We start from the raw sequence: 16651 nt of genomic DNA on the forward strand, positions 1-16651 counted from the left end.
AGTCTGATAATCCTGCCAAATGCACTGATTTTGTCTTATTTATGAAGCAGGCTAAAATGTCTTATATTTTGATTCCTGATGAGAGGAAATAAATATAGCAAGATGGTCTGTTAACTCATCCTAAATGAATGTGTTTCTCATTTCAGAAGCATTTTAAAGTGTATGATTTTGATAAAATGCATCAAGATAATACAAGGTGGTGCAGAAATGTTAATGTTAATGTTTATTCATGCACAAATTAACTTTTCCCAAGATTTATTGTTAGGGCTTAAATTGGGTCATGATGGTTTGTCATTTGTAAAAAGTGGGTCCCCAGAAAAAAAAGTTTGAGAAACACAGCTCTATACGACCTATATAAGCAAACATTCAGACCATCTGCAAGTGGACTATATAGTTACTCTTCATGCAGTAGGAGCAGGAGCCTCCATAATCAACAAAATATAAAAGTTGCTTGTCGTAGCTTTAAAATGTATGATAATATCCCTTGTAATCTAATGATGTGCCTGTTAAACTACAATCAAAGCAGTGGGTCTAAGCTCAGGAAGCGATTAACAGCTACTGGATGTTACTGGAACGATGAGGGACCGATCAAAGAACAAACATGGCTCTGTGTATTTGTAAAGACTATAGAGGGAGCTGCCTTCAACCTTTCAGTTACAGAAGAACATGCTGAAAAAGATTTTCAGTATATTCCTTCCACATGTAGAATCTTAAGACACACACTGAACTTCTTTACATAATCTTGTGGTTGACTTCAGTTATGTCTTTATTTAAGAACACATCTTCATGGCTCACTTCGCAGTCATGGACCCTCCTCTTCAACCCTCTCGGCTTCCAGTTAGCTGCAAGAGTTGAGGGGCCAGCCCAGGTCCTTCAGAAAACTACACCTCCCATGATGCACGGTGCCATACTTTTCCAGCTGAAGATGTGAGTGACCTGAACGCCAACCGATCAGGGCCTGACTGGTCCGAGGAACTGGAGGAGAGGGATTAACCTAGAGATAAGATGCATTAGAGAGTTTTTAATAGATAGATAGATAGATAGATAGATAGATAGATAGATAGATAGATAGATAACATACGTGGATGTATTTTTCTGGAGGGGTTGGAGGTTGTGCTGGCTGTTGATGTGGAAGCTTTTCTTTCCTGTTCACACTCTCCCTCTCGTACTGAAATACATTTAACAGAGACAGTTGTGTACTTGCTTTGCTGTTATGTATGATTAGTGTTTTGTCCATCAAAAGCACTTGCTGTGGTACATTTTCAACACTAGAGGGCAGTGTGGTTGCAGGTATACCTCCTTGTACACCTCAGTCAGGAATCCCCACTTGTTGGGCCAGACCACAGCTGAAGTCCTCTCAGCTTTTACATGTGCTTTCCTACACACACACACACACACACACACACACACACACACACACACACACACACACACACAAAATGTAAGTTTAGTTTTTCGCCACCTGCGTTCTGTTTTTCTATATTCTCTTTTTTGAGCTTGTATCGGTGTGGCATTCCTCCACGGTGCTTTTTTTCTTACCAGAGACAACTTTGACCTTCATGGGAGCAGAGGTGTCCATAATATTCATAGCTTTAGAGCTGAAACTATGAACCAGATCATTGACAGAGACTAAGGGCAGAGCTTGTGTGATTGTTAAATCTTGGGTGTTTTTGTTGATATAGCGTTTTCCAGTCACCTCCGTTGTGATTTTAATGGTGTCAGCAGAGATGGCTATTTTAAAGAAAACACAGCAATGATCAAAAAAAGACAACATCAGTCACTACAACCTCAGAAATGTTGAGACCTTTGAAAATAATTAGATCTAAAATATGTCCCTTATTGTGTGTTGGATGGTTGTGGTGGAGGTCAGGAGGAGGGTTGTTGGATCCCCGACAGGGACAGGAACATCCTCTGAATGCCTTGGGTGATGTGGAGCAAAGGGTCAGGTGCAGGCTGTCTGCCTTCCTTGTCCTTGGCTCTTATCTGTCCATTCTTGTTTTGGTTTGGCATTCCAAGAGCATGACGTAGGTTGGCCCAGAGTAGTCTGGATCCAGTGATGTTTGGATGAATCCCATCACACTGAAAGCGGTCCTTACAATTCCAAAAGATGTTAAAAGTGTCAATAAACATTATCCCATGAGTGAGGCACGCCAATGTCAGCCATGTATTCAGGGCAATGAGTCAGGTAAAAGACTCTGTTCCTTTCCCCAGGGTTGGAATGGGGCCAGAAATGAACACATTTTGTGACTGACAATCGCTCAGTTTCTCCAGAAGCAGGGAAAAGTCTTTTTGCAGGATCTCAGAGCCAGTTTTCCTTCATAGAATTTCAAAAAGCCCAGCATGGATAATGATTCTAATGTCACTTGGGTGTGTAGAGAGGATCACTGGCAACAGCTCTGTTAGCTCCCTGACAGACATGCCAGACACTGTTAGATTTTCAGTCTTTGTCATTTTTATGTGCTTGGTTATCAAGTCCCCAATCAGAGCATAGTTAGTATCATCATACATTTCATTTGGAGCCAGTGCATCATACCTGTTTTTGCAGAGAGAGTTCAAGTGGAGAGGTGAGCGTTGGGGCTCTCTTGACTGATTTCCTGCTGGATTTGCCTTTGCGTCTATAAACATCAGCCTAAGTCCTGGCTGGAGTTGATGCTTTTGGTCGAGCAACAGTCCTGCGCCAATAGGAAGGGTCATTAGACCAGTTTGACCAGTCTGTTGTCAGGACATTTCCATGGGATTGTGCCAGCCAAGTCAGCAATGGTATGCTCCATATTTGCAGTATTTCCATATGTAATAGTCCTTCATCAGAACCTTGTATAGTAGCTGCCACAGAGTCAATGAATTGCTCAATCTCACAAATTGGCTGTAGTGTTTCATTCTTCTTTTGAAGCTGCCTTATCGTCCCGGTTAGTCGCTCACACTGTGCAGCTCACAAATTTTGCCATCGTGTCCTTGTCCTAATCACAGGTGTCCAGTCACATACACAGCAAAAGGCTTGCACTTGTCTCAGCCCCGCTCACACAGTACTAAGGATGTCAAAAATTGGTGAAAAATATGACAGTAGCCCTCTGTATCTTTCATAAATTAAAGTCCCAGTGATTTGTAAGTATCCAGGATCTACTTTCTGTAGCTTTTAGCAGAAAAAAACAAGTATATCCACAAAAGAATGTAAGCAAAGCAACTCAACTAAATAAATATCATAGTTCTAGTCGTGTTTAATCATTTTAATGTGTCATAGCTTTATAAAAATCTATCTATTATCTTGTACTTATACATGTGTCATATTAGTACTACACCTAACAATTCAGTTTTTACAAGAAACTTTCTTATTGTAGCATATCACTTTATCTCTAAACTTCACTGTTACTCAAAATCAACTTATTTCGTTAAAACAATAAACTTTTCTTACATATTTACATTTTTCCTTGGAGCCCCCTCCCCTACTTGTATCTAAGGAAAGCTGAGCCCCCAAGCCTGAACAGAGACTTCTGTTCAGGCTTGGGGGCTTGAAAACACTTACATTTTTAATGTTTTCAAGGTTTGAAAAGTGCTTGGATTAAGTGCTTGAAACTGTAATCACATTACTTTCATAATAAATTGCTGCCTGACTAAATTAGATAGTTAACCTTTTGGAGGAAGTTAATGATTAATCATTATTAATTGTCAGTAAGAATTTAAATGAATAAACATTTATGAATTGATAATTAGTCTATAAATGACATTAACTGTGCCTCATTTGACATTATTTTTGTCTGGTGGAGCCTTTCATAGGATGAAGAAACTTAAAATTAAACTTTTAAGCAAGAAAAAGAGAAAAAACAAACAAAAAAGAAAATCAGAAAAAAGAGGAAAAAAATGTTTTATACCTTATTATTTATCAATGATTCATCAATTAATCAATTCTTAGCAATTTTCAACTAAGGAAAATGCACAAAATGCCGAACCATAATAGGAAGCCAAGTCAGACAGGTGACACATTTTGACTACTTTCTGTCACAAAACATAATTTTGGTTGATAACAGCAAAATAACATCTGTTGATCATGTGATTAAGAGTTGAAATGATCATTTGTATATAAATTTGTGATTTGCCACAGCTGTAAGGTGCTGGAAAAGCTGGAAAATGCACCTTGAAAATGCTTAAAAAGTGTTTGACTCTGGAAAAGGTGCACGAAACCTGAAACTGTGACTTTAATGACATGTGCAAATCTGATTTTGAGGACCACAGAACAGACAAAGTCTTGGGGGAACCCTGTGATTTCTGGTGACCCCCTAAGGGGGTCCCAAACCCCGGGTTGGGAACCAATGATATAACACATTTCATACCCAGGAGACAAGCTTCACATGATGATTAAGAAGAAGAGGATCAACTCGAGAGAGGATGAAGAAGACGGGGTGAGAATAATTATGATGATAACAACAATTACAGAAGAGTATTAAAGCCAAGCATGAGCAAAAAACTATGAGAACAGTGAGAAACATTGAGAATAAAGTAGAAAAACATCAAGAATAATGTTGAAATGTTAAGTTTCAAGAATGTATTCAGAACTTTGGCATAAAGAAATAATGCATTTTGAGAATAAATAAAGTTGAGAATAAAACTGAAATGTCAATAACAGTCAGACTTTTGGCACAAGAAAGAACAATCAGAGGAGAAAAGTTCTTTTTTGCATTTTGAGAAAAAACAAAGTCAAAATGTTGATAAAACAGTTGAAGCTACCACTCTGAGAATAAAGTCGAAATGTTATTCAGCGTCATTCTCAACATTTTGACTTAAATCTCAATACTCTGTTGCACAACAGTACTATCAGTAATAGTTTTAACAACAAGCATGCCGGAGAGCTTTCACTCACTAAGGATGTCTTGCACATCTTTTAGTTATATCTTAAAACCAGAATCTTGCTTTAAGTAATTTTAAACATCCTCATGATAATAATCGTCACACTAATACTAAGTGAGAACATCTTTCCAAATGCTGAGCCCTGATCATTAAGAGTCTTTGAAATAAAACACAAATGACAGAGAGCACTGAAAAAAGTCGCAGATTTACCAGATTTCATCTTGATGCACAAAGTTGATGGGTTCAGATGTTCGCTGTGAATTCGCCATCTGTCCTGTCCTGTGTGCGTGAGGCTGCTTTCTCTCCGTCCGGCTAATGTTTCACCTGTGTGTAAGTCACACTGACAAATCTGTTTACTGTCGTCATGGAGACGGAGTTCCCTGACACATATATCTTCCCTCAGTGCTGTGTGTGTGTAACCATGGTGACGATGGGATTGAACCACAGGAGGGTCAGTGGAGTGGAGACATGCTGGTGTTTTCAGTCCAGACTGAATTATCTAAAAAAAAACTTTAACATGACTGACCATGAAATTTGATACAATAATCACTAACAGTCCCGCCAGTATTTCAAAACCTTTAATCTAGATCAGAATAATCCTGATTGGACTAAATCTCAAAATTGGATTTTTCAAAAACGTGATCCTGATCCTAAAAACTGGGATATGGATTTAGTGATCTAACCCCACCCAGAATCCAGATCAAATGTTGGCTTTGGGCATTTCAAAACACCCAAAGGTGCAGATTAGGATCATTTTGATGCTAAAGTTCAGGATAATTCGGATCCCAGTGGAAACAAGCATTCAGCATGGATTTGAGGTGAATGTAGAGACACGTAAAACATGTTAAATATCTTTTATTTATAGGCCACCCATGCCAAACCAGTCTGGCCTAATGTGCCAATGCAGGTAAGTGTAATAAAGTTTTGTTGAATCTCTTAATAATAATATGCCACCTGATTTGCATTTCTCAGCATTCTGTGTTAATGAAATGTCACTTTGATCAACAGAGGGAGGCCTATCCAAAGACTGCACATCTAGATTCAGTAATCCTGATCTTGTGGTGTCTGGATCAGAATGATACCATCTGAAATTTTGTTTTGAAAAACCAGGACAAAACCCACGAGATCAGTTTTATCTGTGATGGAAAAAAGGGACTTCAAAATCTTCTGATCCAAACAAAATCTTCTGATCTAAACAGTTTCTATAAGTTTGATAATGTTAAGTTGCCACAGCAAACACAGTTCAAACAATGTCAGTTTTTCATGAAAGACGACAGAATATACAAAACTAGTCCAGGTCAAGCATCGTTTTGCTGTAATATATAACTGCGTACTTCCAAGGAAAACCCCGGCACTTAAAACTTTTATTCTCCAAAAATACATGATCTGTAACTGCAAAAACAAGAAATCCACATAAATAATTTCCCATAATTATTTGGCAGCTCACGTGAATAAACTTGGTGTTTCTAACATTTCTCTCGTGTTTGTACACGGTAAATTCTAACACGTTAAGTTTACTTTAAAAAAAAAATGAGGAAAGCGATCACCCCGGGAAAAATACTTAACTATGTGAGGTTTAGTCATCTCTTGCATACTTTATCCGCCAACAATCGACATGTCAGTCATGTATGGTTCAAGGACAAGAGCAGCAGGTGAACTTTTCCAGTCTACCCAAGTGTTACAGGGACTGGCTCAGTTACTACAGTCAGCATTTAGCAGCTTGATAGCAGATGTAGTAGATGACTTAAACAATTTTTATGAGACTATTCTTGTCCTTCACAACCAAACCACTGAGCCAGGATATACAAGAAACCATTAAAAGGCTTTCAATAAAAGATTAGAACTAACGATTATATTCATCATCAATTAAGTGGTTGATTAGTTTCTCCATTAATTGATTAGTTGTTTAGCTCATATGTCAGAAAATGGTGAAAAATGTTGATCGGAGCACAAGACGACATCCTCAAATAACTTGTTTTGCCCACAACTCAAAAGTGTTGTGGTTGCCAGGTTAGGTTGCTGGCCTTTTTTTAAAAAATTAATAAATTACTCAAAACAATTAATCGATGTATCAATTGTCATGAATGAGCTCAAAGTTCAGACAAAGCAAAGGAGACCACACAGGTAATTCTGGTTAAAGTAAAAATGAATTTAACCAATATTTAACCAGATACAAAATTAAGGTTACAGCTGTAAATCAGTATTATCAGTGGTGTAATGAATGCTTGGGTGAGGTGAATGTGTAATGTAGCTGAGTGGGAGGTGGAAAAACAAATCAAACAAATATAACAAGGCAACCAAAGTGATGTTAGTCAGCAGGAGAAAGAGATGAGAACGGACACATCCAGTCCTCTAAACAGACTAACAGGTACGATCTGGAGAGTTGAATCAGGTGTGCCAAAAACTACACTTAATGGTATGAAGAAAATAGCCTCTTTTCTCATACACTTTTAACTAGTTTAATGTGTTACAAAGTCCAGACTTACTTACTTGCTTATTTCCTTGTTTTGTTTTTTTTTTACTTTTCAAAAGAGATGTCCTCCCAAGTCAGACTGAGGCTGCTGCCGAGGACCAGATGCTTGTATGATGACCCTGTTCAGGTGAAGGTGTCCGGGCTGAGGCCGAGACAGGTGGTCACCATAAGAGCCAGATCGACTGACGATAAAGGAGTGGAGTTCAGCTCCACAGCAACCTACAAAGCTGACCGGAGCGGGGAGATCGACCTGGAGAGAGACCCCTCCCTCAGCGGGAGCTACGTCGGGCTTGAACCTATGGGTCTGCTGTGGTCGATGAAGGCAGACATCTTGCACAAGAAGTTGACGAAAATCTCTCTAGACCCCCATGTGGTGAAGTTCTCAGTGCACGAGGAGGAGAGGGAGAGCAGGATGCTGGCAGAGGCCACCAATGAGAGGCTTCTGATTGGAGACGGGGTCAGCCGGCTGCCCATCAACAAGGGGAATATTCAGGGAGTCCTGTTTACTCCCCCAGGTTAGTGGCTTTCTGCTTTCTATCTTCATCATATTTTATTTACAGCCTAATAATATCTTGTAATCTTGATTTTTTTTGTAATGTGTTATCACTTCATGGCCTCTATATCACTTGAAAGGTCCAGTAAGCTTTAAGATGCTGTATTGTGTTGTCTTTTGGTCAGGCAACATTATTACTTTTTTTTCCATGTGCTGGCTTGGCTTGACTCGGTTTCACACAACATGTCAGCCCAGCACAGCAGGACGAGCTTAGCTCAAGTTCAGCGGCTGTAAAACAGTGTATAAACACTTCATTTCCAATAAATTCTTGTTTATTTTAATTACTTTGTCATTTAAATATTTTTATTACGAAACAGCACTACTGGGAAATGTTGCGTTTTCATCAGCAGTAACTTCACATGAGTCTCATCCACGAAACAGCAAAATAGAGCAGATACCTGAAAGTACAAACAGCAATGCAGGAGAGAAATTAAACTTAAAGCCACAGTGAGTCAGTTAGAAGCTACAAAAGTACTGAACACACAGAGAATCCTATAAACACCTTTCTCTCTGCTCTCCTGCACACGGGATTTGTGGCTCACAACACTAGATATTTTTATAAGGAGAAATAGGGATCCTCAATGGTTGGCTGCAGTCAGCGAGACATCACCGCAACCCGCAACATCTCGGGTGCGACTCAGGAGAAGGTGCTGCATTAAAAGTTTGGATGGAAATGCAAGTCGGGCCTGGTTTAAGCCAGCGGCTGTTCTGTGCATGTTCTGTCACCTCTCCAAATTGCCCACACATCATAATTATTCATCTGTTGTCCTGTCTTGTGGTCCAGGAGAAGGTCCGTTCCCTGCTGTGCTGGATATATCCTCCTTCCGATATGAGTTAAGAGCCAGTGTGCTGGCCAACAGAGGGTTTGTGGTTCTGGCAGTTAGTGTGTTCAGTGAGAGGTTCAGCAACATGAAGAAGCTGCATCTTGACTTTTTTGAAGAAGCAGCTGATTTCTTAAAACAACATCCTAAGGTGAGTTGTCTGACAGACTCTTTTAAAAGTATTTATTTCTTTAGCTCAGAATTTATATCATTAGATCTTTCAAGTAAAGAATAACCTATGTAGTGATGAAGGAAAGAGGAGTACCAGCGTGGAAGCTACACAATGTCCTGCTGTGAACAGGGTCACCAGTAGCGCACACTGGGATACATGTAGCAGCCTTGATTAATTCATGGGTGTGTTTAGACCGAACATGCAATAAACCAATCAGAAAGTCAATGGACACCACAGCCAGTGTAACAGGTGTTAAGCTGCATAAATTAACTATTGTAGTGGTAAAATATATGCTGAACTATATTCTATTCCTTATAGTCAGTTCTCAGTTCTCATGATTTGTCAGACACCAATTGGTTAGTTGTCCTTGAACACGCAGCTGCTTCTTCGGAAGAACAACACCTGATATCACGAGCACATCCTGACCCTTTTGATAAGCACTTCATAATCATCCTGACTCAACCCTTCTTTGTTTTCCTTATTCCATAAGACAGAGGTACACTTGTGATTCTTTGTCAGTTCCTTTTACACTCTGTGTGACTGTGTACTGATCCTTTGCAAAGCTCCATTAAAACACCACAAAGACAATCTTGGTCTTCGTGCCTGTTTTCATTTTCAGATTTTCCACCACACTATCCTGACACTTCTCATAAAATGTACAAAATAAACCAACCAGAGCAGACAACACAAACAATATGAAGTCCACATGCCAAAACGTTTGTTGGGGCATCATGAGGTTTATCAAAGTTCTTAAAGTCTCTGTGTATACAGGTTTAATACTGCTAATTCACATGTTTTTCTTCACAGGTGGGCAGCAAAGGAATCGGTGTAGTGTCCCGATCAAAGGCAGCAGACATTGGGCTGTCGCTTGCTGCTTTTGTGCCAGGTGTCGAGGCTGTAGTGTGGATCAATGGCTGCAACGCCAATGTGGCCGTTCCTCTATACTACAAAAATCACCAAATCCTCCCACCATTAACGTTAGACATGAGCAAGGTGATTCCCACTGAGTCAGGGGCCGTCATCACCAAGTATGTTGCTAATAATCCCCTGGCGGAGGAGAACAAGGACAGTCTGGTCCCCATTGAAAAGGCCAAGGGACGTTTTCTCTTTGTGGCTTCAGAGGACGACCTCAACTGGGACAGCAAAGCTTTCATGGAGCAGATGGTGGAGAGACTGAAGCGTCACGGGAAAGACAACTTTGAGACTGTATTGTACCCTGGAGCAGGACATTTCCTGGACCCACCTTATGGACCCTTCTGCCCTTCTAGCTTTCATAGGTATGCATGCATGCGAGCCATGTGGGGGGGTGAGCCCAGGTCCCACGCAGCAGCTGAAGTCCACCTGTGGCAGAAGATCCAGGTGTTCTTAAGAACTCAGCTGAGTTGTGATGCTACAAAGATTAAAGCCAAGTTATAGATACATGATGATGACGCCCCCCCAATAAATAAATAAATAAATAAAAACTGAAAATTCTTAACTCTTAATTTCACAAAATGTTTTGGTTTGCTTTAATTTTTTATTTCTAAACTTGGTCATTCCAGATAGCACAGAATTCACAACTTCAAACGATTAAAAATGTGTTTAAAGTCTTAAAGATCTAAAACTAACAAAAAATACTGATCATATATGTGAAAAATATACTATTAAAATCATCTTTGTTTTAAAATCTTGAAAATGTGGGCCATTTAAAGTTGAGTCCCAGATTTCCATCAACACCATCAATTTTTTACAAAAACATTATTTAATAAGGCATAAAAGGGTTAGCTATACCCCAAGGACCCCAAGCTTTCTTATTTTCGACCAACTTGTATAATATTGTCATCAGATGCGTCTGAGCCATGACATGTCAACTCCATAGCCCTTCTGAGTTAAACTTAAATAAGAATTATGGATTTAACATGTATTTTAATCAGCATTAAGAGAAATCTGAGCAACTTTAAAAAAAAATAAAATGGTCCAATATTTGTATAAATATGTTTTTTTTTTCCTGACCACATCTTGCAGCCCATAAAACTGTAAGGAACTGAACCGTCAGGCTACACATCATTCACTTGTGAGTCATGATTAATTGTACAGTCCAGATTTAGAACTGGAGATCACTGAGCTGTTGGGGTGTAATGATGAGTTATTATTATAATATATAAATTACTTGAAGATCTCACAATAAATTAATATTCACCTTTGAATCAATATTCAACACCACAGCACTGCACAATGCAAATTCTTGTAGCTATTAGTATGATGATAATGATGTGAAATTTTAAAAGGATATAAAAAGACTTATTATTGGTATATTAAAAAGCATGTGATAGTTGTCCTGAAGCACCGATCACATCCTGGATGTGCCACTTCCTGTTCTTTATTTGGCTTTGTTTGTTTGTTTTTAAAAAAGAGGAAGATAAATGAATTGATTCAACAGGTATACAGCCTTTTTCTAACGTGATGAACTCATAATCAGTATAGCCTGCATAATATAAATAGTGTATATTTTCCTTTTGTTTAATAAAAATGTTTTGCTAATTTCTCACATCTATGTTCTCCTTGTAGAAGCGTTTGTGTGTCTGTGTGTGTGATGGGCCACTGATGTGACAGGGGTCCAGATTGAATTATTACGTTTATGTTATGGTTGGAGTTACAGCTGCAACAATTAATCGATTACTCAATTATTAAGTGATTATTAAATTAATCACCAACTGAATTGGTAATTGATTAATTGGTTTGAACCTTTTTTAAAGAAGACAAGTCAAATTTCTCTGATTTCAGCATCTTAAATGCGAATATTTTTTGGATTTATTTACTCCTCTCTGCCAGTACACTGAATATCTTTGGGTTGTGGGTGAAACAAGACATTTGAGGATGTCATCAAAATACAAAAAAAGACAAAAAAAACACTATATTACAAAAACAAGAAAAAAAAAAGATCAAATTTGAACATCATGAATTAAATGCATTGCCAATTTCCTTTTAAAAATCTCTAAAGTAGATGAGCTCGTAATATCATGTAGGTTTGTATTCCATATCTGCACACCACGATATCTGAGAGAAAACTGCCCGTGTTTTGTTTTGTAAAAAGGAAGATGAAAATGATCAACCTGTCTAGTGTTATATGAGTGAACTTGAGAATTAAATGTAAAGAAGTTATGAAAGGATAACGGTAATGTATATATAGTGGTTTTGTTGGTCTGCTCCATGACATGTATTGTATGTATTTCTGTGCTGAGACAGGGATCTTCTGTGGCTCTTCCTGGGGTTTCTCCTATTTTTCCCTGTTAAAAAAAACTTATTTTGGGGGCGAGTTGTTCTTACCTGAATAGACAGTATGTTGTACACTGTGCAGATTGTAAAACCCCCCCTGTGGCGAATGGGGATTTTTGGGCTATAAAAATAAAGTAATAAAGTTTGACTTGATTTGACTCATATCTCCTTGCAAACAACTGGTGATTTGGAAACAAAGGAAACACTTCACACATCTATTAAACAAGACAGGTGCGTTGGAGAGAGAAGACCAAAAAGTTGCAAAAGGACTCCCACACACTGTCTAACTTGCAATATATCATTTATTTGCGACGTTTCAGTACTAGACCTTCATCTGATGAAGTTAGACAGTGTGCAGGAGTCCTTTTGAAACAACTGGTAATTAAGATGAACCCAACATGACTTGAACATGGACATGGTTTCACTCATCATTGATAAACCACAATGAAGCCACATTTTCTTGTTTTCTTTCGTTTCCAGTCGACAACAAGTGACACTGATTATCAATTATCGTGGCTCTCACTGATTTCTACCATGGAAACATACACTATCTCTTAGTTCAGACACAGACTGGGTATTGGGTGACTAAATATCTCTGGACTGGACACAAGGTGGCGCTCTAATCAAAGACATCAGTTCTTGTTGGTAAGCGTGTCAGGGGTCAGGCTTTAGTACTCCTCTCATGGAAGGAAAATACACAGTTTTACTGGGAAACCAACATCATATGCATTCACTACAACAAAAACTCAACATATAACTAACATATAGAATGAAATCAAACAAAACAAACTGCAGTGTGAGGGGCAGAGCCAGTGATGGAGAGAGAGATGGACAGACCTGGCGCTTCCAACTGCACTCATACAGTCTCCACTAGAGGTGGACAAAGTACACACATTCTTTACTTATGCAGAGCTTCAGTTACTTGTGTAACAAAGAGTCAGCAGCCAGAGGAATAGAAATAAATACCATACAAAATGCCTGTGCGATGGAAGATCAGAGAAGGGAACTAGCAAAGAACAGTATTGTGAATGTTTAAATTTGTTGATTTGATTTAGTTGTGCCAGAGGAAAATACTCAAGCATTTCAGATCAGTGTATCGATGAAATATATATACATATAAAAGGGGGTAGAACTTGATCCACAAGTATCCACTTCTTCCCACTCCCTTTTCAAACACGAATGATTTATTTCTGCTGTTAACTTTATTTGTTATTTATTTTAACATGTTCAAAATCTAATCTAATCTGTTCTGATCTAATCTTACTTGTATAAAACTGGAAAAGTATGTACGTAAAAATTGTACGTTGTTTTGGCCTGATCAGTGTGACCCAAACATTTGTTCCAATTGCTAAAAAGACTATATTATAAAATTTAATTGATTTCTTAAAAAATTAGAGATCATCTAAAGTGTTCTTAAACACTTTCAGGCGTGGTTGATGAATATTCAGTTTACACAGTGTTTTTTTGTTGACTGACTGTGAGAGCTGTGATTTTTTTGATGTTTGTACAAGTATCTAGATCGCCACAATTGACCCCAGATTGCATGTGCATTACGTTACCACTCTTACGTCAATGAGGGTCTCCCCGCGAAGACCCTGTCTTATTATCAGCACACGTCTTTACGTCAGTGCGTCGGTACTTTAACCTCTTCTGCTGCAGCTGCTGTTTGTTCCAGAGTTTGAATCAGGCGTTGCGCAGTTCGGACTACAGCCCAATGACTCACCTGTTTTGTACCTGCTCCACTCCAGTAACACGAAGGGTGTCAGAGTTTATTGAAGGGATAGTTCACCCAAAAATGAAAATTCAGTCATTATCTACTCACCCTCACTTGTGCCAATTGAAGGCTGAATTTGGATTTTTCAGTTCACAAAACACTGCTGGAGTTTCACAGGAAAACAGCGTTGCAGAATTTCCCAAACAATTTAAAACTGAACATAAAATGCTTACATACTGCTCATCTGGTGTAATCCAAGTCTCCTAAAGCCCCAAGATGCTGAGTTGACTTGAAAAACGTCATTTACTCCATGTTTTTAGTCTGAATCTTCACTAAAGGTCCTTAGCTTGGAGCCACGTTCACGTGTGTGTGCACACCGTCTGAACTGGGTGTGTGTGGCGTGATCATGACAGTGTGTGTTTGAAAACTGGTCACCATTCACTTCAGCTGAGATTCTGCAATGCTGTTTTCCCGACCTTCAGTCGTCTTGAGGTTGAGTAGATCAGTGTTTTCCAACCCTGGTCCTCAAGGCACACTGCCCTGCATGTTTTAAATGTTTCCCTGCTCCAACACACCTGATTCAAATGATCAGTTCATCATCAAGCCTCTGCAGAAGCCTGATCACAACCTGATGATTTGAATCAGGTGTGTTGGAGCAGGGAAACATTTAAAACATGCAGGGCAGTGTGCCTTGAGGACCAGGGTTGGGAAACACTGGAGTAGGTGATGACATGAATTTTCATGTTTTGATGAACTGTCCCTTTAAACCCTGATATATGCAAATCTTTCAAAGTAGCCTCAACAACACTGCATACTGAACACTGACATATTTCTCTTAGCTGTGGCAGACTGCACTGAAAGTACAGTTAATGAAATCAACACAACACTTTAAGAGTGAATCGATTGACGGGAATAAGATTTTTTTTTGATAATTAATCATTGAGGTCATTTTAAAGCAAGAATGTCTAAAAAAAAATGCTGATTTCACCTTTTCAAATTATGGATCTTTGTTGGTTTTCTTAGTGTGTTTTGGGTTTTGGAGTGTTGGTTGGACAAAACAGGCAATGTGAAGATGTCAGTCGAGCCCGACTGCCTACTAAGAATCAAACAGACCTGCTGGTCAGATTCTGATCGTATTGATCAAACTCATTGTGTCTCATTGGGTTCACTCAGTCTCAGGAGTTGTTGAACGGTGACTTTCTCATCTCATCTCAAGTCCCAAAACAGCATGGTGTAAATGTCTACATTGAGATGCTGCAACAACCAAAAAACTTTATTTTTAGGACTCTGTAGCCAGGGTGCAGCGGCGACACACAAATGAGCAAAACTCTGAAGCCCCTGTTTTTTTTTTTTCTGTAGTTCAGATCCCGTGGTAGCTGTGTGTTGTACTACTTCAAGAGTTTTTTTTATGAACTTGTGTTTTCAGTTAATTACCTGTCTTTACGTCATATATCCATCTTTGTTATCTGGGCTTTGGTCTTTACAGCTAGAACTGGTCTCCAACTCTTTCTTCTTCTGGCCATAAACGCCGTTATACAGTAAGATTAGCTGTAGATATGATATAGATTGCCCACTGGATATACTGAGTTTATGAGCATATACAGCGTGTATATACTCATAAACAGTGTGTGTATTTCATACACTTATAAAAACACTGTATTTTTATAAGTGTGTACATTTTGTACATCTGTCTGCAGCTGTATGAGAAGCACCAGGCTTTCAACATAGTATAAAGAGGGAGGGAGTTTGCGTCTGGAGAACGGCTCAAACAAAAACAGGTCTTTCACTCAGAAGACTGGGGTTTGTGTCCCACGTGAAGACAAAAACTTTCTAAAAAGATTTGCGTCACATGATTTTCATTACTGCAAGTCGCCTCAGTGACGTCACGCAACATGGTTTCATCCTAAAACTACCCAAGTAGTTTTTGTGCCTAAACCTAAACAAACAGTGAGCCTTTTACAACATTAACCACCTAAGAAGCTTTCTGGCAGCGTCTGATTCAGCTTTTAAAGAGAACCTCGTGCAGCTGTAATGGACGCCGAGAAGCGTTGAAAATGTATCTCATGAGTTGGAATGAGAATGAATGAATGAGAATTCCAGTGTAACTCTACTGTCATGTCCCTGTACAAATGGCAATAAATCTCTTGAAATTTAAATAACACTAAAGGCCTAAATGCTTTGAGGTGATGAGGTGATACATAGGTGATGTATGCTATAGGAGAAGGCATTTCAAAACGTGCACTTCAGACGTTTTCATTGTGTCCAGGCTTGAGCGTCTACAGCCACACTAGTGACCTGTGGAGGCTTACTGATGAACAGTAGTGCATTTGGCTAAATGCTAATGTCAGCATGCTAACATGCGAACAATGAAAATGATCCTGGTGTTTAGCAGGTAAAAGGTTATCGTGTCCGCTATCTTTAGTCTTGCATTTTAACATGCAAACATTGGCTAATTAGGCTTAAATTGTCTGGGTAATTAATTGGTATGCTACTAAATACAGAGTGGGCGTGAGAGTTTTCTGTCTCATTAACTATAAAAAAAATCTACTTGATCTGACTTTTACTGAACACAGTTTGAGAAACATATCTATCGTATGTGAACTGGTGTTGATGAGTGCTGTTCAGTCACCAGAGCCCCACCGGCTGCAGACCTACAAAACAACAACCAGCAGGAAAGACTGGAGATAGCGTATCTTCCTGTGCCAGTTTAACACAAAACCCTGGCTTATGTTTGACATGCTGTGGAAGTTTCCAATATGTAAGCTCATGTTATGCACATACAGCACAGATATACTGTAACCCAAATAAGACGATGTCGCAATCG

General features: G+C 39.0%; 2 protein-coding genes across 2 annotated transcripts; one reads left to right on the forward strand and one right to left on the reverse strand.

The window, feature by feature from the left end:
- Window positions 1-559: 559 nt before the first annotated feature.
- Window positions 560-5475, reverse strand: LOC146332230 (ciliary microtubule inner protein 1-like). Its single transcript, XM_084745885.1, has 4 exons — window positions 5050-5475; window positions 1297-1378; window positions 1082-1168; window positions 560-994 (listed from the first exon to the last, which is right to left on the reverse strand). Exons 1-4 carry the CDS (start codon window positions 5106-5108, stop codon window positions 839-841), a joined length of 384 nt encoding a protein of 127 aa, XP_084602011.1. The 5' UTR covers window positions 5109-5475; the 3' UTR covers window positions 560-838.
- A 1274-nt stretch (window positions 5476-6749) lies between these two features.
- On the forward strand, window positions 6750-10274 carry LOC146332231 (acyl-coenzyme A thioesterase 6-like). The gene is made up of 3 exons (XM_084745897.1): window positions 6750-7827; window positions 8650-8837; window positions 9666-10274. Exons 1-3 carry the CDS (start codon window positions 7302-7304, stop codon window positions 10272-10274), a joined length of 1323 nt encoding a protein of 440 aa, XP_084602023.1. The 5' UTR covers window positions 6750-7301.
- The last annotated feature ends 6377 nt before the right edge of the window (window positions 10275-16651 follow it).

The sequence above is a fragment of the Lutjanus erythropterus genome, chromosome 2 (genome assembly GCF_056507025.1).
Source record: "Lutjanus erythropterus isolate fLutEry1 chromosome 2, fLutEry1.hap2, whole genome shotgun sequence".
Lineage (NCBI taxonomy): Eukaryota > Metazoa > Chordata > Actinopteri > Lutjaniformes > Lutjanidae > Lutjanus > Lutjanus erythropterus.

What these genes read in the sequence shown, in the direction of transcription:
- LOC146332230 (XM_084745885.1), bottom strand. Translation starts at nt 5,108, where the DNA reads ATGGCGAATTCACAGCGAACATCTGAACCCATCAACTTTGTGCATCAA. An exon ending in TGACTGAGGTGTACAAGGAG is followed by an intron (nt 1,169 to 1,296) that starts GTATACCTGCAA and finishes AATGTATTTCAG; the next exon opens with TACGAGAGGGAGAGTGTGAA. An exon ending in CTCCAGAAAAATACATCCAC is followed by an intron (nt 995 to 1,081) that starts GTATGTTATCTA and finishes TCTTATCTCTAG; the next exon opens with GTTAATCCCTCTCCTCCAGT.
- LOC146332231 (XM_084745897.1), top strand. Translation starts at nt 7,302, where the DNA reads ATGTGTTACAAAGTCCAGACTTACTTACTTGCTTATTTCCTTGTTTTG. An exon ending in AGTCCTGTTTACTCCCCCAG is followed by an intron (nt 7,828 to 8,649) that starts GTTAGTGGCTTT and finishes CTTGTGGTCCAG; the next exon opens with GAGAAGGTCCGTTCCCTGCT. An exon ending in TCTTAAAACAACATCCTAAG is followed by an intron (nt 8,838 to 9,665) that starts GTGAGTTGTCTG and finishes TTTTCTTCACAG; the next exon opens with GTGGGCAGCAAAGGAATCGG.